The sequence below is a fragment of the Amphibalanus amphitrite genome, unplaced genomic scaffold (genome assembly GCF_019059575.1).
Source record: "Amphibalanus amphitrite isolate SeventyFive unplaced genomic scaffold, NRLGWU_Aamphi_draft 000309F_arrow, whole genome shotgun sequence".
In the NCBI taxonomy this organism is placed as follows: Eukaryota; Metazoa; Arthropoda; class Thecostraca; order Balanomorpha; family Balanidae; genus Amphibalanus; species Amphibalanus amphitrite.
The window spans coordinates 43,748-67,222 of NW_024881804.1; the positions used below are offsets into that span (position 1 = coordinate 43,748).

The following is a 23,475-nucleotide window of genomic DNA, read 5'->3' on the forward strand; positions in this document are numbered from 1 at the left end:
ACGTCCATGCAATCCCAGCCGTCCACGTTAATACCCTAAAAATGTCCATGGGTTTACAACATTTCAAGCACCTTAACCCTCGCCAGACCTATTGGTTTTCTACATACGCGCCGGCCAAAGGGGGGGGGGGCGGGTACGACCCCCCCCCCACGCCGTTTCGCGCCTGGTGGAGCTAGCGCATCGCGGAAAAAACGAGCGTGTGCGCCGTTACGAGACGCTGAGATTGGCACCTGATTTTAAGGTCCTAGGTCAACCGGTGACCTCTGAGGTCAGGTCAAGTGCCCCAAGGTACGGTTCAGTTTTTGGTGAATAACTTTGCAAAAAAAACGGCCGCAGAGCCGCGAATTTGGCAGCATCGTGTTCGCCTCGCTCAGGCGCGTCGAATGATATACTTTTTGTTCGGGCCAGGTCAACTTAGGGTGTTGACCTCAGGTCAAGGTCAGGTCAGCACCCCCAGGTCACGAAGTTAGTCAAAAGATGTCATGTCGCATATCATTCGATTCGGCAGGTTTTCCTGAGTCCACTAGTCGCTTTCTCGACTCGCTAGCTCAATTTGATCGGGAGATATTGACGAAAAACTAATATGACCTTGATGACGTCATAAATGACGTCACACAAGGTCAACATCGCAAAAGTGACGCATCTAACCTTGCAAGGAGTGCATCAAATCACGATTCTGTGTGCTTGAGATAGTTGGAGATCGTTCCCGGCGCCAGAATAGCAGTTTTCATTTTTCCCCATTGACTTATAATGGTGAGGTCACGATATTGACCTGACCTCATATGACCTTTAGGAAAAACCCGAGATAAACAAGTTGTGAGACTCATAATCGATACTAGATCCTGCAAGTTTCATTTCCCTGTGACATCTCCTCTGGCAGTGAGGGCGTTGCGAAGTTGCGACATCTGAAGACCGTGCAGAGGTTCACTTATGACGTCATAGATCAGTGACCTGACCTGACCCAAAAATGCGGTTGGTGTCAAAAGATGCGGCTTGGATCAAAGGTCAGGTATGCTAAGTTTCATTTCTCCATCGCCAGCGTGTTCGGAGCTATCGCGAAAAAAACCTATGGGGGGCGGCACCCGCCCCCCCCCCCCTCGGCCGGCGAGGGTTAACCCTCGCATGTGTGCGGCGTTTGCCAGCTTCTAATGTGTAGGGGGGGGGGGTCGGTTGGACCCCCCCCTTGCCGTTTGGCCCCTGATCGAGCTAGAGCTTCGCGGAAAAAACGAGCGTGTTGCCCGCGACGAGAGGAAGCCGATGATACCCAATTTTAAGGTCCTAGGTCATTGGTTGACCTTCCAGGTCAGGTCAATGACCCAAAGTCGGGAAAATCGGGACCTGTTAGAAAGTCGTAAAGTGTGGCTGCTAAGGGGTTTTTCGGGGTGCTGATCACGAATATCGTGTTAGTTTTGATCACAGATGATGTCTTGAAGCATTTAGACCAGGTCGGGTCAGGTCAGGTCAGGTCAACCAGTAGGCGTCGTGATGGGTATTCGTAGTACGTGTCAACCGCCTCTGACAGCTTCGTAACATGTTACGAAGTCACCAAAACTACTTCGTAAATGTTCAAATGGTTGCTAAATTCGAATTCAGCACCAAAAACTAGCCTAGAAACATGTAAAACTCGAAAAAGTGACCCGAGGTCACCCGAGGTCACCAAAGGTCAATGACCTGACCTGACCTTCAGGTGACCTTGACACACACGGGAGTAACATCAAATCACATGTTTGAACGTTTGAAACCACGAAAAGCTTGCAAACACGCGGCTAGTGCGAGCCGACATACGCGAAATCGCGATTCCGGCCAAACATGGTCTCGGAAAAGAGGTCACAGGTCAAAGGTCATTTGGGTCAGGGTCATGAAATTTTCAGGGTAGGTGTAAAATTGATCAATGCGAGGGTACTGAAAGTTTCGTCGCGATCGGCCGCTTTTTACGCGAGTTATTCGCGAAAAACCATGGGGGGGGGTCCATCCGACCCCCCCCTACACATGCGAGGGTTAAAATTGGGTATCATCGGCTTCCTCTCGTCACGGGCAATACGCTCGTTTTTTTCTGCAAAGCCCTAGCTTGATCAGGGGCGAAACGGCAAGGGGTGGTCCAAGGGACCCCTCTCCCTCATACGTTCGCGGCTGGAAAAACACCAATACGGGCGAGGGAAAAATTTGACCTTTTTCAAACAAAATTTATGTGGTTCGACGCGTCTTGACAGGGCGAATGCGACGGTACCACTGCCGTAGCTCTAGGCCTATTTTTTGTTGAATTTATTTTCGAAAGAAATAAAACTCCAGCTCGGGGTCGTTGACCTGACCTCTGACCTCAGCTTAGCAAAGCTATTTTTGTATTTTTCCCTAGGTCATACACTACACAACTGTGCTTTTAATTTGTCTTTATCTCTAAAGCTATATTTTTGGCAGCTGTTCGAAATTCACGTTTGTGACGTCGAATGTTGCTGAACAGGGGTCTGGGAAAATCGACCCTGTGACGTGTTTTATAGGTGCTAGGTCCATTTTTCACTCCAGAAGATGTCAGATTGATGTGGGTAAGGCACTGAAAGTTCCGTCGTTTCGTCTTGGGGTGCTTTACGATTGGCATTGCTTTGTTTACTGTTGATTTACTGTTGTTTACTGTTATGTTTTACTGTTGATAGCATGCTTTGGTTCACGTGCAACGAAATCAACAGTTTTGCACCTTTTTTGCAGATTCACCACTTCGATGAACTGCCTGAAAAGGTACGATCCAATGTGGGTCACACTCCGAGTGGACTTGTCGACTATATAGCTGGCATGTTCCCTCTTCTGCTGGTGCATGTGTGGGAGGCAGCAAGAATCCGTCGGACAAAAACACACCTATCGAAGTTCTACACTGGTGAGTTTTTGGTTTAGCAGTCAGCAGTGTTGTACAGCCCTCTGCTCACTGCATGGTAGGCTATACTTGTTTCAACAAAACCGGCCAATATCTCAAAGGTTCTGCCATCGAGCGTGCGGAAGTCCTAACGGAGGGACGCGCAATACCACACCACTTTGTTATAGCCCCTTGTTGACTAGAGCTACCTCCCCGACCTCCCCGTGCGGCTGCAGTTGACATGGCTATCGAATGGGCGGCGGTCAGAGGTCGGCGGGAGGTGCTGTCTGAGTCAGTACTGAAAACTAACTGACGCACCGTCCGGCGGGAGCTCCTGACCTCGGCTCGGCCTATCACGTGACAGCACACTCGTTTCACATACGCGAGCACCCGCAACGGTGGCCGCGCGGAGCGGCCGCGCGAGCCGTGCTCAAAGTACCGGTGCACCCAGCCGCCGTGCCGGGTAAAGCCACAATCACCGGATGGAGAGCGTTACATAACCGCAACACGACCGTCACTTTTGGCAAAAGTCTGTATTTTCCGTCCTGAGACTAAGTTTTTTGCCCCCTCCTAGAACCGTCCCTGTCATGCCTTCAATGAGCTCAGCTGACAGTCGCTTACTACGGAATGGTAAAATCATTTGAAAACAAACACAACAACAAAAACAACAGTTGCAGAGTATCAATATTTGCACGCTGCACATCGGTCAGTTGACATAAGTCGCCTCTCTTCAATTAACCCATTAGATACGCTTGGGTTATTATAGGTATTAGATACGCAATCAGAACGTCTATCATTCCCGTTCGATAAAAGCTCCCCCAACCTTACTTCATCTGTAATAGTGGTGCCAATCGAAACCTGGACATTCGGAGTTCCGTAGCGTTGTCAGCGCGGCCACCGGCTGGGCGCCTTCCGTAATAACGGAACACCCGGGCCGCACGCACAGGGGTGAGACTAAATGCTTACTTCGAAATCTAAGCTGCGTTGCGGCATTGGCGGTTATGTGCGGCGTGTATGCCGCATGATAAGTAAGCGGCGACCACTTAATTAACCCTCGCCCTGGCAGGGCATTTTTCATAACACGGCCTGGCAGGGGGGGGGTCGATGCGACCCCCCCCTCGCGATTGGCTCCTATGGCACCTAGAAACACCAAATTTTATAGATAGGTGGGCCCCCTGGAGTTCTCGCCCCTGTGCAAATTTGGTTGCTCTAGGTCAATATTTAGGGGGTTTTGGGGGTTATAAATGTAAAAATTTCGCTTAAAACAGGTCAAAAGTTTTTCGCTTATAACTTTTGATCTAATTAAGATAGAGCAAAAAGAAAAGCACCAGTGAACTCAGCACGTCAAGGCGCGTCGAATGATGTACTTTTTAGCTTGCTGAAGTGCACGAAAAGTTTTTCTTAAATTTTAAATAAACTTAAATTGATAAATTAAGTTAAAGTTAACCGAATTGCATCATATCGCATATCAGTCGATTCAGCTGATCACCAGGAACACAATGATACCATTTTTTAAGCTCTAGCGTCATTATGTGCCAAGTTATTGGAAAAACGTCATTTGACCTCAGTTGACCTCATTTGACCTGACCCATGGATAAGTACACCAAACAAAGAAGCACCAAGTGACCTGCTGTTAAGTACTGTGGTTTCAAAGCACAAAAGTGATAGAACGAAGCGGATATCTCCAGTATTTTCCGAATTTAGTATTTTCCCATAGGCTTAACATTACGACGTAATGACCTCTAACTGACCTCAGGTCAGTGACCTCAAAAAACCCGACCTATATGTTATACAACTCGGTGAACTTAGCACATCCTGGAAGTTTGAAGGAAATCAGTGCAAAACTGTGAGTTGGACAGGTGCAAAAAGAAAATTGAAATTTGACCATGACCTTGTACCGTTTTTCTGACCTGGTGACCTGACCCAAGGTCACCCGGACCTGAAATTTTCAGGTCATATGTAAAAAGGCTGCCCCATAGGCTGTGCCAAATTTGGCGGCGCTGCGCGCCGCCGTTTTTACGCCATCTTCGAAAAACCTAAGGGGGGGTCGCATCGACCCCCCCTGCCAGGGCGAGGGTTAACACGCGCAGTGGAAGGGGGGGGGGGGCGGATTTCGCCCACTCCTCCTGTTTTTCGCCAATAACTCGCGCCGCAAGCATAATATCAATGTGAAATTTCGGCTACCTGTCCAGAATTGAATTGCGGATCTTCTCGTGCAAGAAGTAAGAAAATCGGTTCACAACTTTTCTAGTAATAGCAGTGTAAAGTCAAACATCCTGCCGCCGCGGCGGCGCGGCGGCGCGGCGGCCGGCGTTAGCCGTTACGCGCCGCCTGAATTGTAGACTGTGCCGGGGCGGGACGGTTCCGTCTTTACATCGCGCTCCTTACCGCTGATTATATCAGATTCGCGTCAAATTCGGTGAGAAGACTGAGAAATGTACAGGCAATCATATGGTCAAAGAATTTTGAAAATCGGCCGGTAACAACTTGAGTTATGAGTGTGTAAACACAAAATTGCGATTGCCGCGTTTCCCGCGTCGGCCGATGCCGCTTCAGCCGGCGACATCTTACCCTTAGCAGGCTTCTAACTGCCATATTTATTGTTGGATTATCTAGAAATTCACCATAAATACTCACGAATGTTTGTTCTTTCGTATAGTGAAAGATGTAAAAAAATCGGCCGGTAACTTTTTGAGTTATCGTCGTGTAAACGCAAAAAAGTCGCTAATATGGCAGATTTGACCACATTTGACCTCATTTGACCTTGAAGATATTGACCTAGGGTCATGAAATTCACACACAACAGAGTTCCCCATGGCCCCCACCTACCCTCCAAATTTCGTTTTTCTAGCTCCAGTGGGAGCTGAGATCTTAGGGGGGGGGCGACATCCGCCCCCCCTTCCACTGGGCGTAGTACACCTTTTTGCACTCAAAATAGGCATCTTTTCATTCAATTTCGGCGAATTACATTCAATTTTAGCGATCTCTCATTTGCTTCGAATAGAGAGATCGCTAAAATTGAATGCAATTCGCCGAAATTGAATGAAAAGATGCCTATTTTGAGTGCAAAAAGGTGTACTCGCAACCCTTCCACTGTGCGTGTTAAAGACTCAAACGCTCCGACCGGTTTTCAATGAATAACACTGCATACCAAGAATGCCGACCGCTCTCGTCGTAAGATAGTTAGCTTTAAATAACTAGGTTATGTATAGTCACTTTTCGGATTATTCTCTGGGATAATAATATCTAGCTCACAAGTCCATATATTTCGGATGATGTTGCTCACCCTTGGTCACTGGACAAAATAAAAACAATTACATATATGAAAAACCACACACCAAAATTATTCCCTAGACGGGTTAAATTTTTCAAAAATATATCACTTGCCAAAAAACTGACACGGTCTTTTAGCTTGCATGTTCCTCTACATAACAAGTAGTGCAACCAATCTTCTATATGGATACCTACTACCTTACTTGTGTCTACAGAGATACATACATCGGACACAATAGATCAATTTGCACAACCGGGTGTATGTTTAGTTCCTATGGATGACATCTTATGCTCATGTCGACCTATCTCTAAGGGTGAAATCCCATATTGGACTAAGGCCAAATTTTCCTACATCTATGTTCATGTATGGATCTTTTTCTTTTATTTCTATTGCTTCGCGCACGATTCTCTTTTTCCAGTTACTCTCACATGCCAAAGTTTTGCCTTCCATGGGGTGCATGTTTCTACCGCACTGCCTAGTGTGCCGAGCGGGTGCCGACTTTTGTACCCGCCCGTGCTCGATGTCTTTAGCATGCTCGTTGAGCCTGACATCTTTTGGGCGCCCTGTTTCTCCAATGTAAATTTCGCCACACTCACATTGCATTTCATATATCGTACCCTTTTGCTTGGCCTTGGGAATCCTATCTTTCACGTTAACTAGGTTATAACTAGGTTATCTACATCATCATAACTAGGTTATGAGTGATGTAGATAACTAGGTTATCTACATCATCATTTTGAACCAAATTGATACTTTCAACTTAACCCTCGCCGGCACAGGGGGAGGGGTTGATGCAGCCCCCCTGAGGTTTTTCGCAAACTCGCGTAAAAAGCGGCCGATCGCGACGAAACTTTCAGTACTCTCGCATTGCTCAATTTTACACCCACCCTGAAAATTTCATGACCCTGACCCAAATGACCTTTGACCTGTGACCTACCTTCCGAGACCATATTTGGCCGGAATCGCGATTCGGCGTATGTCGGCTCGCATTAGCCGCGCGTTTGCAAGCTTTTCGTGGTTTCAAACGTTCAAACATGTGATTTGATGCTGCTCCCATGCATTGGGGTGGATGTCAAGGTCACCTGAAGGTCAGGTCAGGTCAATGACCTTTCGTGACCTCGGTTCACTTTTTCAAGTTTTACATGTTTCTAGGCTAGTTTTTAGAGCTGATTTCGAATTTAGCAACCATTTGAACATTAACGAAGTAGTTTTGGTGCATTCGTAACATGTTACGAAGCTGCAGAAGCGGTTGACACGTATTACGAATACCCGTCACGACCCCTACCGGTTGACCTGACGTGACCTGACCTGACCCGACCTGGTCTAAATGCTTAACCCGGCAGTTGCTGGGGTATTTCGCCACCCACCGTTTGCTGGGGGGGGGGGGGGGGCGTTAAACGCCCCCAGCCGATAACTCGAGAACCAATAGGCGCAGCGAAACGCACGAGGCGGCAAACGAAAGAACGCGACGAGACGCTTCAGGTGAGTACTTTAACCCTCGCATGTGTGCGGCGTTTGCCAGCTTCTAATGTGTAGGGGGGGGGGGGGTTGGTTGGACCCCCCCTTGCCGTTTGGCCCCTGATCGAGCTAGAGCTTCGCGGAAAAAACGAGCGTGTTGCCCGTGACGAGAGGAAGCCGATGATACCCAATTTTAAGGTCCTAGGTCATTGATTGACCTTCCAGGTCAGGTCAATGACCCAAAGTCGGGAAAATCGGGACCTGTTAGAAAGTCGTAAAGTGTGGCTGCTAAGGGGTTTTTCGGGGTGCTGATCACGAATATCGTGTTAGTTTTGATCACAGATGATGTCTTGAAGCATTTAGACCAGGTCGGGTCAGGTCAGGTCAGGTCAACCAGTAGGCGTCGTGACGGGTATTCGTAGTACATGTCAACCGCCTCTGACAGCTTCGTAACATGTTACGAAGTCACCAAAACTACTTCGTAAATGTTCAAATGGTTGCTAAATTCGAATTCAGCTCCAAAAACTAGCCTAGAAACATGTAAAACTCGAAAAAGTGACCCGAGGTCACCAAAGGTCAATGACCTGACCTGACCTTCAGGTGACCTTGACACACACGGGAGTAACATCAAATCACATGTTTGAACGCTTGAAACCACGAAAAGCTTGCAAACACGCGGCTAGTGCGAGCCGACATACGCGAAATCGCGATTCCGGCCAAACATGGTCTTGGAAAAGAGGTCACAGGTCAAAGGTCATTTGGGTCAGGGTCATGAAATTTTCAGGGTAGGTGTAAAATTGATCAATGCGAGGGTACTGAAAATTTCGTCGCGATCGGCCGCTTTTTACGCGAGTTATTCGCGAAAAACCATGGGGGGGGGTCCATCCGACCCCCCCCCTACACATGCGAGGGTTAAAGTTGAATTTTGAGGTCACAGGTCGGGTCAAGGTCAGGTCAAACACCTGAAATCGGCCTTTCAGTAGCATGGACTTCAGGACTTCGCAATGAGCGCCTCTCGTCATAAACTCTGTCAAAACTTTGCACAATCCATCATATAAGGCCTACAAGAGTGTCAGCCCCATGTAGGTGTCAGTCAAGCATAGGTCAGGGTCAAGGTCAGGTCAACCGGGTAGGCACATATCCCCGAAAATCAAAACTGATATTCGCAGCATGTGACACGTGTTTTATGGGTAATTTGGGGCGTAGAACACGATGGTGACATTAATTTTATCATATGTGTACGTGTTTGGCTCGAAAAGTTCAATTTAAAAAATGTGTGTATCATGGTCGTGAAATAGTCACAAGAAATTGCCAAGATTCAGATCAAGATTTTGGCAAATGCGAAACGATAATCAATGATCGAAGATAGCCATTTGATTGCTCTTGGTATTGGCAGTCTAATGCCGTTTACGGCATGTCTGTATGTCTATTCAGTGATTTTATATGATTTTTTGAACATATGCCGTTTTTGGTCGAAAACTCAGAAATCATGACGTCACTAAAACCTCGATATCTCAAAATTTTCTGACCGATTTTTTTTTAATTTTGTCACAATAGACTTCAATCAATTCCGTACAGGTACCCAAAATTTAGCGCGCCTGCGGCGCGCCGTTTTTATGCTATGGCCCGGCGAAAAAAGTGGGGGCGTTTAACGTCCCCCCAGCAACTCGCGGGTTAAAGACATCATCTCTGATCGAAAGCAACTCGCGGGTTGAAGACATCATCTCTGATTGAAACTAACACGATATTCGCACCCCGGAAAACCCCATGGCAGCCACACTTATATGATATGGCCTTGTTTTTCAGGTCATGTCATGACCCAAATGGCCAATTCTCAACATCTTGCGTTGGCTATGGGCCTTGTGAGCTTTTGACACCTTGATTTCGGCCTTTTTTGCCATTCTTACCTCCCACCTATCATGGAACATGCTGTTCGACGATGTACAGGTGTCAAGGTCAGGGTCAAGGTCAACCTAGGTCATCTGAGATAATTGCGTTTTAGGCAAGTTGAATTTACTTTTTGTGAAGTTTTTTGACTGGATTTTTGGTAAAAGCTTCTCAGATCATGATTTCATGTAATATGGACACAAAAACAATCGGTGCACATATAGACGGTGTTACTGATTTAGGCGCCTCTTTCGGGAATTATTGGTGATGCCGACGAATAGAGGTCGCCTCGATCGGCGCTGACCGTCTGATCCGGTCGGTGCTGCCGAGAGACGGCGTCTGCGAGCTCTGATTGGTCGCCTCTGGCGGTCAGCGGACCGACGGCCGGGGACGAACGGCGGCCCGAAGGTTCGGGAGTCGGGTTTTCTATAGCCTTGGTCGGGTTGGAGGTTTTGTTGTGGTTGATGGCGGCGGTGTGCCGTGGTTGCTTGCTTGGTTTCTTGTCTGATGGCGGCGGTGTGCCGTGGTTACTGGTTTTGATGGCGGCGGTGTGCCGTGGTTACTGGTTTTGATGGCGGCGGTGTGCCGTGTTTTCTGTGCCGTGGTTCAAGTTTGAGTTATAAACGGCCTACAAGAATGAGCTGAGATTTTTGATGCTGAGTTCCGTGACATTTTGGTGCCGAAACCCGGGACGGAGCCTTTGGATGTGCAGTGAGTGCAAGCCGGTGACAGCCAGTTGAGATGGGGTGCTGTGAGCTTGCTTTGTTTTGCACCAGGCTGATGGTGATTGACTTTGGTCAAGTGAGTAGGTACTGGACCTTACTCTGATGAGTTTTGAGCTCCCAGTTGTTTGGCTCTGTGCCAAGAAGAGTTTCAAGATCTGTTGATTTTTCTTTTGCTGTTACTGTGGACCATTTGCTTTAACTCTTGCTGTTTTCACGCCTAAGCCATGGCGTTGGTCCCAGACTTGTCCATGATGTATAAGAAACGAGTGGCTGCCAAGGGGTGGCTTTCAAGAACTGTGAACAAGGCTCAAGAACTCCTGGATGCGGATCAGCCCGATCAGGAGGCCCTGAGAGTGATCCAGAAGGAGCTGGAGACCAGACTGAGCAACCTGGATGGACTACAGAGTGACTTGGAGCTGATGATCGAGTCGGAGAGCGAGATGCTGGATGACATCGAGAAGGCTGGAGTTTTTCGTGATTCTGTACTCTGCGTGCTCTCCAATGTGGTGAAAGCTGTGAGTGGTTCAGGGACTGACTCTGCATCGGGCGGCATCTCTGTGAGTAGCCACACTGTAAAGCTGCCTAAACTGGACTTGCCCAAGTTTGGGGGTGATGTACTTGAGTGGCAAGCCTTTTGGGAGATGTTCAGAGCATCCGTACATGACAGTGACTTGCCTGATATACAGGGTGGGGCAGAAAGATTTACCTCTTGATTTTCTTAAATACAGGGTGTCCCAAAAGTAAGGTCATCATTTGTTTTGGCCACACCGCCAAAAATGCGCGATGGATAGAGATAAATAGGACATCATATGAAAGAGCATTTTATAAAATTTTATTCTGATATACATATGAGTCAATACATTCGCTCGTAGCCCCACATTTGCTGCTTTTCTGCATGGCTACCATTTCGGGCCGCGTGCACGAATAGACTGCGTTATACTTCCTCCACTATTCTGGAGCGATTCTCTGGTGAGATGCCGCTTATGTTTGCTCGGAGGGATCATCCTTTAGTTCTTCCCGGCTCGTTGGGTTGTCCTAAAAGACAACCTTTCCGTTGTGTACCCAGAGAATAAAAATATGAAGATGTAACGTCAGGTGACCACGGAGGCCATTCAATGGCGTTGCCCTGGCTGAAAATTACGCGATCTCACATCCACTCTCGGAGACAATGCATGATCTTCAGGACGGTGCAAGCATAGTCCCCATCCTGCTGAAGCCACTGCTGGTTAATGGTGTCGGCACAGCTGCGTTGCGACGAGCAGAAGAACCACTGGGAGGACTCTCGGCCACCTCTCTTGATTTATTTTCACCCGATTCCCGCTGTCGTCCTCAGGACCTCGAAGCACAGGTGGCTAAGTATACATGCCCTGTGCGTACATTATACCTTTTTTTCTGACGTTTTACCGGTTGAGGCGAAACTATGCATCAGTTCAGAGATAGGGCGAGCTGATAGGGTCTGCTTAGGGCCGAAAACTGGGCGGTATTTACCCTTTGTTTTAATGACGGACCCTCTCTAAGAGTTGAATTTCGACCTTCTCGGTTTTATGCCTACTGCTCAGTGTAGTTATGATGAAAAATGGTTTAAGCATGCAAGAAAATAATTTTATGGATATACCTTGCACGTGTTAAAATTGGAAGTGATTCGGACTCATACTTCTCGAGATATTTAAGCTTTAAATCATGACCTTACTTTTGGGACACCCTGTATTTCGGCCCTGAACAAAGATATCAAATTGATTTCTGGCACATATGTGCAGTAGCATGTACACTTCTCAGCGACGGCATTATGGCTCAATATGGTCACCTTGTCCTTCACCACTGCCTCGAAACGTTCCTCTGCGGAGGGGCACGAGCGCCGCATGGTGTCCCCGCCAAGATTTGACGGTGCCGTCTCAAGGGCCAGCTTCAGGGCGGCGATTCTGCTGTGTGCTGCTGCGCACACCCTCCTCTCCAAGATGGTCCATATTGCGAAGTCCATCGGGTTCAGGTCTGGACTTGATGATGGCCGAATGTCTGTGTCCCAGAACCCAGGCATGTGGGTCTTCCACCACGGTTGAGCGATGTTGGCCGTTTGCGGCGGCGCACCGTCCTGGACGAAGACGTATCCGTCTCGGAACGACTGAGTGACCCAAGGCAAAACATGTTCCTCCAGCAGATGGACTTAAACCTGTACATTAACTTTCACAGCCTCCTTGATGAATACCAAGGATCCTTTTGAGCCGTCGGATGCGACGGCAGCCCAAACCAAGACACCAGCAGGCTTCTGGCGACGAAAAATGGTGCGAATAGCAGGATCAATACTGGATGAACCATCTGCCAAAAATTTGACGTTTTGGGAGTGTCTCTGGGGCTCAAGCATGAACATGTTGTCATTGGACCAGAAGAATGCCTTGTTACCGGCGCTCCTGATTTCCTCCCGTACCGGGACGGCTGGGATCACTTCTGCGCCTGCCATCTATCGGGCAGTGTTTGGAACTACAGCGGGCGCTGGCCGGCCGGGCCGCGCGGCGCCGTTACCGGGCTATGGAGGCGAATGAAGCGGTGTAAAACCAGACGAATTTTACGCTTGCAAAGCAAAAAACGAAAAATGTACACTCACCACAGTGTTCAGCAAAGTACTGGGAACAATATGGACATAATTTAAAGCCAGTACGATGCGAGCTGTTGGTTCCCTAGGGCAGTATTTACATACTTGTAGGAGATAGAACTTTAGCATTACGGGACCTTCTAAACTGCGCTTGCAAAGTACTTGATTGTAAATATTTTCATTTAGAGGCAAAAAACTAAAAATGTACAGTCAGAGCGTTGTTTCCAATGCTTCTAGGTACACAATGAGCATAAATTTAGCTCGAAATGTCATCACACATTGGTTCCCAGTCCAGTTTAAAACGACACTTTGTGCCGCAGAGCCTATCTCTTCCAATGGAGGGCGGCTGGGTGGCGGTTATAGTGGTGGACAAGACAATTCTTGAGTGAAATGAAATCATTTGCTTTCAAAGAAGATCTTTGAGGAACTTGTAATAATTGACAAATGATCGTTAATTACAGTGTATAATTTCAAGTTCATGGCAAATGAAAATATTTTAAACAATGCTAGTGAACTCCAGTACCGCCACGCGAGAAAGCAAGTACTCGACGCACGGTCTGCCCGCCACTTCTGAAAATGGTCCGCGGCCGGCCGGCCGCGACCCGACACGCAATGTTTTTTTTGGGTCCTGTGTAGCCGCTTTTCCCTGGATGCCGCCGAAATTAGGTGCCGATGTTCCATCCTGTATGAAATAAAGCCAAAGCCGTCGTTTATGATTCTCTTGGCGGTTCTGGGCGAAACACTGAGCTCCCTTGGCAGTTTGCGCATGCTTCGCCTAGAACTTGAAACACCTTCTTGTGCACGATATTAACCAGCTTTTTGAAGCAGATATCCCTTATTCTGCCTGGCATGGACTTCGTCGACACCAACCCTGTCTTTTTAAGTCATTTATTTACACTGTTAACAGTTTTTACGGCAACACCGAGCTGTTTGGCAACGCTTCAGGAGCTATGGCCAACCTACTTAAGCGACGCAATTTGGGCTCTCTTAGTCAGCTTCGCCATAGCTCACCAACAAATATTACGAAATGCAAAAACGATCTTAAGTTGATACATGAGTCAGTTGGGAAGCTGCATGCAAAATTTTATCAAAATCCGTTCAAAACTTTTTGAGTTATGGACTGAAAACAAACAGGTAAATCTTTCTGCCCCACCCTGTAACGAAGTTCTCGTATCTGAGATCACTGCTAGTGGGGGAGGCTAGCACATGTATTGCTGGGTTGCCACTGAGTGCCCCTAACTATGCATCCGCATGTAAGATCCTTACTGATCGTTTCGGTAGGACGGAACGTATCATCTTCAACCACATCCAGCAACTCCTTTCTATTCCTGCTCCTTCCGTTCCTGATGTCCATGCCCTTCGTGTCCTACAGGACAACCTTTTGTCGCATGTGAGAGCTTTGGAAGCGTTGGGAGTGCAGGGTGAAGCGTATGGCGTGATGATGGTGACTGTGCTCTTACAACGACTGCCGACTGCCATCAGGATGGAGTGGGCGAGGGATGGTGTGGGTCATGAGGCGGACCTGAACTGGTTGCTGGAGTCTTTGGACTCTGAGATCGGCCGTCGTGAGCGCTCAGGTGCGTACTCTGCTGCATCAGCTCCGGAGTCCCGGCGCAGCCCCGCTGGGACCCGCCAGAAGAGGAGCAGGGTGCAGCGCGCCCCTGCAGCAGCAGCAGCACTCTCGACTTCAACGGCGGTCTGTGGCTTTTGTGCTTAGGCCCACAGGTCAGACCAGTGCCCGTCTCTTGTGCCTCTAAATGTGCCTCAGCGGCTTGACAGAGTGCGTCAAGCAGGCCTGTGCTTCCGCTGCCTTCAGCGCGGACACAGGGCCAACAGATGTAGGATGAACTGCTCAGAGTGTGGTGGCAGGCACCATGCGGTGTGCTGCTCCAGAGTGATACGTGGATCGAACAGTGTCCCACCTCAGCGGGCTGAGCAGCAGGCCAGCCCAGCTATGACTGCAGTTAGTGCTAGTGTGCCGACAGATGCAGTGTTACCTTGTGGTAGTGACGGTGCAGTCACTGCACTGCCGCTTGTGAGAGCCCTAGTGAAAGACAAGCATGGTCAGGAGCTCTCAGTAAATGTACTGTTTGACTCTGCCTCGGATAGGAGCTATGTTTCAGCTGATGTGGTGAAGCAGGTGAGCCCAAAGTGGGTCAGATCAGAAAGTGTGGCCTATGCTGCGTTTGGAGGGAGGAGCTCTGGTGTTGTTGATCGTGATGTGTTCGAGCTGTCGCTGTCGAGTGCTAATGCTGATGTACCTTCCTCAGTGACGATGCAGGCCATCGAGGTTCCTGTGATCTGTGCGCCCCTGTCCCGGCCCAGCCTGCCTGCCTCTGTTATGGCGGAGCTGTCTCACCTCCCGATGGCTGGCCGCCCTCCTCCCGATGAGCCGCTGCACGTGCACATCCTCATCGGTATGGACTACTTTTGGAGTATGGTAAGGCCAGCGGCGCACTGCAACCAGGGGGGCCCTGTAGCTCAGGAGACAGTGCTCGGCTGGATGGTGTCCGGCCTGGTGGGTGACTGTGAGGGACAGAGGGGCTCACAGCTGGGGTGTCAATGCTCTGTCTGGGAGACCTGCATGAGAGCCGTCTCCGCCAGTTCTGGGATCTAGAAGGGATAGGGATCCATGATTCGAGTGATGCTCATTCTTCAGCTGAGGTTCAGGCTAAGTTTCGCGATTCCATTCGAATGGACGATGGGCGGTATGAGGTAGCTCTGCCGTGGAAGAGAGACCCAGGCGAGCTAGTCGACAATAGGCAGGCTGCTGAGGTACGACTGGCTGGTCTCTCGAGGAAGCTTGGAAAGGACTCCAAGCTGGGTGAGGAGTATGATCAGGCTCTGAAGGAGATGGAGGCGAATGGGGTGATCGCAGAGGTGCCACGAGAGGAGCTCGTGTCAGAGAATCCCACTTTCTACCTACCGCACAGGCCGGTAGTGAAGGAAAGTAGCACCTCAACGCGCGTGCGTCCGGTGTTTGACGCGTCGGCGACTGACAGGCACGGTCTTTCGCTCAATGATTGTCTCGAGGTTGGTCCGAATCTGATCCCCAACTTGTGTGAGGTGCTGTTGAGGTTTCGCCGGTGGAGATTCGCGGTCACCGGCGATATCCGGAAAGCTTTCCTGCAGATCCGGGTGAGGAGACCAGATCAGGACGTTCTCCGCTTTCTGTGGGAGCTGGACGGTCGTATTCGGACCATGCGGTTTCAGCGAGTCATTTTCGGAGCGGCGTGCTCGCCGTTCTTGCTGATCGCAACCATCCAGTACCATCTGGATAAGTATCCACCCTCTCGCGCTGTTCGAGAGCTCCAGACTTCTCTGTACATGGATGACTTTGTGTCTGGGTGTGATACCGAGCAGGGTGCTCGTGAGCTGCTCACCGAGGCCCAGTCTATCCTCAGTGACGCTGGGATGGAGCTCACGAAGTGCACATCCAATAGTGAGCTCGTACTCGATCGAACTCACGCGCTAGCCGGCAGTCCTGAGGACGAGAGTGTGAAGGTTCTCGGACTGAGATGGCTACCTGATCGGGACGTGTTCGTGTTTGAGGGTGTCAGCCTGCCTGACAATGTGGTGCCCACCAAGCGAGTCTTGTTGAGTCTGATCGCGAGGTTGTTTGATCCGATGCAGTGGCTGGCTCCTCACACAATGGTGGCAAAATGTCTGTTTCAGGAGCTGTGGCGGATCGGCCTGGGCTGGGACGAGATCCTGCCTCCTGAGCTCTGTGACGTGTTTTCTGACTGGGTGAGAGGCCTGGAGGTCCTGAAGCAGATGGAGATTCCTCGGAGCTACTTCAGCTCAGGTTGGAACGGTGGGGAGGGTGTGAGCCTTCACGCCTTTGGTGACGCCTCGCCAAAGGGATACGGGGCGGTGGTCTATGTGTGTGCCCCTCGTGAGGATGGCTCTCGTGACGTGTGTCTGGTCATGGCGAAGGCACGTGTGGCGCCGATCGCCGCTCACACTCTGCCTCGTTTGGAGCTGTTGGGCAGCCTGCTGGCGGCCAGGCTGGTGGTGTTCGTCCGGCGGGTACTGCAGCTGCCGGAGACCACGCCCTCGCACTGCTGGACTGACAGCAGAATTGTCCTCGGCTGGGTACAGGCGGACCCAGCGAGATGGAAACAGTTCGTGTCGAACAGGGTGAGAGAGATTCAGTCTCTCACGAGCCAGTCTGACTGGGGACACTGCAGCGGTGAGCTCAACCCTGCAGACCTGCTCACGCGCGGTGTGTCCGCCGAGTCCCTCCTGGAGTCGGATGTTTGGCTGAGGGGCCCTGTTTGGCTCAGGTCGGGTGACTCAGACGGCTCTGCGGCTCAGCAGAGCGCAGATGAGACTGAGGAGGAGTCGGCAGCTCTGACGTCACCGACGGCAGCTCTGACGTCACCGAGTGTGACGAAGCATGAGCCTGTGTTCCCAGTGGAGAGGTGGGGGTCTATGTGTAAGGCTGTGCGTATCGCTGGTTGGGTGCGCCGGTTTGTGCACAACGCTCGGAACCCCTCTGAGAGGAGAGATGGTGAGCTCACAACTGGTGAGTTGGACGAGGCGCGACTGGCTCTGATCAGAGACGTACAGGGTGACGTCTTTTCTGACGAGATCAGGCTGCTGCATGCCGGAAAGGCCCTTCCGCGGGGCTCGAGCCTCACTAAGCTGACTCCCTTCATCGACAGTGACGGTTTGGTCCGTATGACTGGCAGGTTACAGCTCTCAGATCTGTCGTATGCTGAGAAGCACCCTGTGATCTTGCCGAAGTGTCGTCTTTCAGAACTGTTAGTCAGAGAGCAGCACCTGCTGATGAGACATGCCGGTGTTTCGACGATGATCACCGCTCTGCGCGAGCGGTTCTGGATCGTGGGGCTGAGGTGTTTGGCGAAGCGGGTGAAACGCCAGTGTGTCGCCTGTCGGAGACATGACGCACGTGCGTGTAACGAGCCGGCGGCGCCGCTCCCCGCTGCTCGTGTCAGCGAGTCTCCTTGTTTTTCGACCGTCGGTGTGGATATGGCCGGACCTCTGTTCTGTGTTGATTTTCCGAACAAGAAGTTCTATGTGGCTCTGTTCACGTGTGCGCAGGTGCGTGCGGTGCATCTCGAGCTGACGGAGTCTCTGTCGCAGGCAGACATTTTGTTAGCATTCCGACGGTTCGCTGCCAGACGTGGCTTTCCGTCCCGTGTTATTTCTGATAATGCGAAATATTTCAAGGCCGCAGACGTGTCCCTGCGGAGGTATTTCGGAGACAAAGCTCCGGAGTGGAGTTTCACGACGCCGGTGGCGCCGTGGCACGGTGGTTTCTACGAGCGGCTCATTCGCTCTGTCAAGGTGGGTCTCAGGAAGTCCCTGGGGACCCGCTGTGTGACTCGGACTGAGTTGGAGACCATGCTGTCTGAGATAGAGGCATGCGTCAACTCACGGCCGCTCACGGCCGTCACAGACGACCCTGAGGACCCAGACGCGCTCACCCCGAGTCATTTTCTGATCGGCCGAGGCGCGGGCTTCCAGAGCCGGGTTGAGAGTGCCCGGTCGGTTGACGGCAGTGCGCTCCAGGAGAGGGCGCGGATCAGATAACGTCGTCTGAACCGATTTTGGCAGGTTTGGCGGAAGGAGTATTTGCGTAGCCTCCCACCCACTGTGCGCCAGTTCCGTTCTCACGGTAAGTTGACAGAGGGGTCAGTAGTGCTGCTGGAGGAGGACCATGTTCCCCGGCAGAAGTGGGTCATGGGCAGGGTCACGAGACTGCTCCCTGGGCGAGATGGGAAGACTAGGTCAGTGGAGGTAAGTACAGAGAAAGGACTGAGGACGCGCGCTGTGCAGCGGCTGTACGACCTGGAGGTCGTTCCCTCTCTATCCTCCCAGGATCCTACGCGAGCTCAGGAGTGATTCGGATCCTTGTGTTCCTGAGAGCCGGATCCAGCGTGCCTTTTATGGTCTGGTACGTCACTGAGTCGAAAGGGGACGTTGTGCTGACGCACGTCGTGCTGCGCGATTTGTTTTACGATTGATCGAAGTGATTTATTTCTGTTTGTAATCGTATAGCTTATAGGTTGTGTGGTGGCGTTGACTGGGAATGTGTTCCATTGTCGCTGTGCCTCACTCATGCTAGACTTATCGCCGATGATTGTCCTATTGATGGCTGATCAAACCTGTTTGCTAGTGTTACGAAGCTGTTTTGTGTTGACCTGAGGGTCAAGGTGGGGAGTATGTTACTGATTTAGGCGCCTCTTTCGGGAATTATTGGTGATGCCGACGAATAGAGGTCGCCTCGATCGGCGCTGACCGTCTGATCCGGTCGGTGCTACCGAGAGACGGCGTCTGCGAGCTCTGATTGGTCGCCTCTGGCGGTCAGCGGACCGACGGCCGGGGGCGAGCGGCGGCCCGAAGGTTCGGGAGTCGGGTTTTCTATAGCCTTGGTCGGGTTGGAGGTTTTGTTGTGGTTGATGGCGGCGGTGTGCCGTGGTTGCTTGCTTGGTTTCTTGTCTGATGGCGGCGGTGTGCCGTGGTTACTGGTTTTGATGGCGGCGGTGTGCCGTGGTTACTGGTTTTGATGGCGGCGGTGTGCCGTGTTTTCTGTGCCGTGGTTCAAGTTTGAGTTATAAACGGCCTACAAGAATGAGCTGAGATTTTTGATGCTGAATTCCGTGACAGACGGCTGAGTTTCGCCGCCCGCATCCGTCCGCGGGAGGAGGCCGTCGGCTGTCTCCTAGCAACTGTTGCTAGGGCAACGCCACCCCGCTCCCCGCTTGGGCAGTGACAGCTGACCAGAGACCAGAGAGAGTCGGCAGAGCAGGGGCCGGCCGTGCTTGTGCCTGTTTTGGGTTGTTTTAGCTAATATAGCAAACATGTGATTTTAAATATCGGCTTTGTCATAAGAGACTAAACCCCAAAGGCTACATGTGGCAACGGTGCGTGTTTATCGCAAAACTATGCCTTTTGAGAGCGCCGCTACAAAGTGAGAAGATTGAGATGTAAAGCCGATTGTTTTCTGCGCCTTTTGCACTGACATTTATCGCCCGCTTGATGCGTGGCGAGACAGTGAAGACTGAGCTAGCTTGCTTGCTGGCCATTATGAAACCAGATGAGACTACCACAGCTGCGGTGGCCAGCTACCACACCGTCTGCACTGCAACATCTTCGAAGACTGCGCCATGAGACAGGTCAACTTCGAGCTTTCGTCCATTGAGGTTGGTGACACGCTGCTCCATGACCTGTGTGCGCATATTCAACATGCCGCTCGTAGAAACTGTCACGGCTCCGGACAATGACTGCACAGTGGCAGTGAGTCGCGCAGTTTCTGTGAATATTGTCGAGCACCATTTGGCGCTTCGGAACTTGCGCTACGGTGCAGAGGAGCCCCTGGATGCATTCGTCATTCGTTTAAAAAAGCTGATGAAGCTGGCCTTCCCTACTGTAGATGACCTCACTCCTCTCCTGTTGTCACTTCCTCGCTACGCTTCCGCAGGAGTATTACACTGCCGTAATTGCCGACGGCATTTCTTCCTTTGACTCTGCCGTCACAAAGGTGCGCAACATTCAATGTTCACGAGTAACAATCGATGCTGCAGCATCCCCGCTTTCTTCCGCTGTGTCTCCCGACCAGCGTGCTCCAGGCTCTCAGTCATCTGTGAAACCAGTCCGTGTTCTTGAGTCTGAACAGTCTGTTGTCGATGCTCTAAACAAACGTGTCTCTGAGCTTAAGGCCCGCCTGGCTGCAGTGACGCACCAGGCCCAGATGAACCCAACCGTGTCAAACCGTCCCAACCGTGTCCAGCGTCCGAGAGGTGACGCCGCTGCTTCAGTGACGTGTCACTGTTGTGGCCGCGCCGGTCATGTCCGTAACCGGTGCTGTCTGAATCGCTGTCGATGTTTTGTGTGTGGCGGTGAAGGTCACATCGCTAGAGTGTGCCCAGAACGACAGCAGGGAAACGACCTAGGGTCCGGTCGTTCACACGGGGTCGCCGGTCGGACCCAGTAAGTAACGATGAAAAGTCAATCCCGATCACTGATACGATGCGCATTACGGCAAGCGTGTCTGGTGTCAAGTGCGAGTGTTTGTTGGACACCGGCAGTTCGATCAGTATTTTGCATAGCTCAGTGTTTGATGCCCTTCCAAATGTGACCCTGAAACGTACCAGTGTAACGGCCAAGACTGCGTCTCAAGAAGACTTGCCTTTGTTGGGTCGGGTCGTAGTGCCATTCCAGATCGGTGATGTCACTTACCCCCTTCCCCTTTTTGTGTCTGACGCAATTGACGTGCCTTGTTCGTTGGGAGTGGATTTCCTTCAACATTGTCCGTGTGTGATCGATTTGAGTCGGAGACGTCTTGTCATGGTTCCCAACGTGTCCGTTCGCTCAGTTTCTGCACAGGCTGTGAGTTTGGGCAATGTGTCTCTGAGCTGTGACCGTGTGATTGCTCCTGGTAGTGAAATGGTCCTACAAGGTCTTGTGCCAAATTGCGATTACGTCGGCCCAGCTCTGATTGAGCCAGATGATGTCCCCTCTGGTGTTGAGGTGGTGCGTGCTATTGTCAATGTTGATCGTGCTTGTATTCCCGTGGTCGTTCGGAATGTGACAGCAGAGCCGATCACGCTCTTCAAAAAGCGAAGTCTGGCTTCGGTCGAGGTTGGATTTGTAGAGCAGGCACCGGAGCTCTCGGCGTCGACAGATTTTGATGTGAAGAAACTGGCCAAACTCGATCAGTCTCTCCTCACTGACGAACAGCGTCAGAGAGTCCACGAGCTGTTGTCCCGCTATGCGGATATGTTTGACGGCCATATCGGCTTCACTGATGTGGTCACCCACGACATAGACACCGGCGATCACCCGCCCATTCGACAGGCACCCAGACGTGTTCCCCCTCACCTTGCAGCCGAGGTCAAGGCACAGATCAGTGAGCTGGTGGACCAAGGGATTCTCGAGGAGTCGAATGGCACATGGTCGTCCCCAATCGTTATGGTTCGAAAGAAGAATGGAAAGTTTCGTTTGGTTGCTGATCTGAGACGTTTGAATGCTTGCAGTAAGATTCCTGTGTATCAGATCCCGCGTATTGATGATACGCTGGATGCGCTGTCTGGTTCTGATACGTTTTGCCAACTTGACATGAACAGCGCGTATTTTCAGATCGGTGTCTCCGAGAAAGATAGAGATAAGACCACCATCACTACACCCTTCGGTTCGTACCGCTTTCGAAGGATGATTTTTGGTTTGGCGGGAGGACCTGCTACCTGTGCTCGTCTGCTTGATCGTGTGTTGGGAGATATCACGCCGAAAGACTGTGTTCATTATTTTGATGACATTGTGGTTCACGGGAATGGAGTGGAGGATGTGCTGGCCAAACTTGATAAGGTGCTGCAGAGGTTGCAGGCCGCAGGGCTTACACTGAATCTGGAGAAATGTTCTTTCTTTGTTTTGTAAAGAGGTCAACTTTTTGGGTCATGTAGTGTCAGGTGGTGGCGTGAGAGCTGATCCCGAAAAAGTAGCCAAGGTAGTAGACTGGCCTGTTCCTCGTACAGTCAAGAAACTGTCGAGCTTTTTGGGACTCGCGTCATATTTCAGAAAGTTTGTGCGCAATTTCGCCGAAATAACTGCTCCTCTGTTTCAGCTGACGCACAAAGATGCAAAGTTTCAATGGGGTGACATGCAGCAGAGTGCGTTTGAGCAGCTGAAGTGTGCGCTGACGAGCGCACCAGTGGTCTCATTTCCCAGATTTTCAGCTGGTGCTGGCCGATTCCGGCTGGATACCGATGCTTCTGACACAGGCATTGGTGCTACTCTCTTCCAGGAGCAGGATGGAGAGGACAAGGTGATCGCGTTCGCGTCTCACAGGCTGTCGAAGGCGCAACGCAACTACAGCACCACACGAAAGGAGTTGCTGGCTTGTGTTATTTTCGTCCAGCATTTCAGACACTACCTGCTTGGTAGGCGTTTTGAGCTGAGGACTGACCATGCGAGCCTTCGCTGGCTTCTCAATTTCAAAAATGCCTCAGGAGTGCTGGCGAGATGGCTGGAGATACTGTCCGAATATGACTTCGAGATCATCTTTCGTCCAGGGTCTGAGAACGTACCAGCTGATGTGATGAGCCGACGTCCGCCGGTAACTCAGGATGCCTCGACTCAAACTGTACCAGAGAGTGTCCCGGTCCGGAGAGTGTCTCCTGGCTCGTGGTCAAATGGCTTTCTTCGCCACGAGCAGGACCAGGACCCTGCGATAGCTGACATTGCGAGACACATGTCGACAGGAAAGAGGCCGAGATCGACGAACGTGACCCCCAGCGCTGTGACGCTGCTGAGACAGTGGCACCGCCTGAAGCTGCTGGACGGTGTGCTGTTCCGTTTGTATCGTGCCCGTGCAGGTGGAGAGGAGCAGTTGCAGCTGGTCGTACCGCAGCAACTTGTTCCCGGTGTGCTGACCTCTCTGCACGCAGGTCCAGCTGGAGGCCACTACAGTGCTGAGGCCCTTGTCGCGACTGCCAGACGCGAGTTCTGGTGGCCCAATATGGACGAATCCGTGAAGGATTTTTGCAGCCGATGCGAGCGCTGCAACACGAGAGCTGCCCCAGTGCCCCGACCGACAGCGTCGATGGGCGATCTATACGCTGAGAAGCCTCTGGAGACTATTTCAATCGATTTCCTTCCAGGTTTGCCGACTACTTCACAGGGCAATCGACATTTGCTTGTGGTTGTTGACCATTTCACCAGGTGGTGTGAGGCTTAC

The 23,475-nt window shown here is 51.0% G+C and overlaps 1 protein-coding gene across 1 annotated transcript in view; it reads left to right on the plus strand.

Annotated features, from left to right (window-relative positions):
• Positions 1–2,704: 2,704 nt before the first annotated feature.
• The window catches only part of LOC122388119, an 89,024-nt gene continuing 68,253 nt past the window's right edge, over positions 2,705–23,475 (plus strand). The window contains exon 1 of the mRNA XM_043378918.1: positions 2,705–2,866. Coding sequence (XP_043234853.1) covers positions 2,785–2,866 — 82 coding nt within the window. The 5' untranslated portion in view covers positions 2,705–2,784. The remainder of the gene's footprint in view (positions 2,867–23,475) is intronic.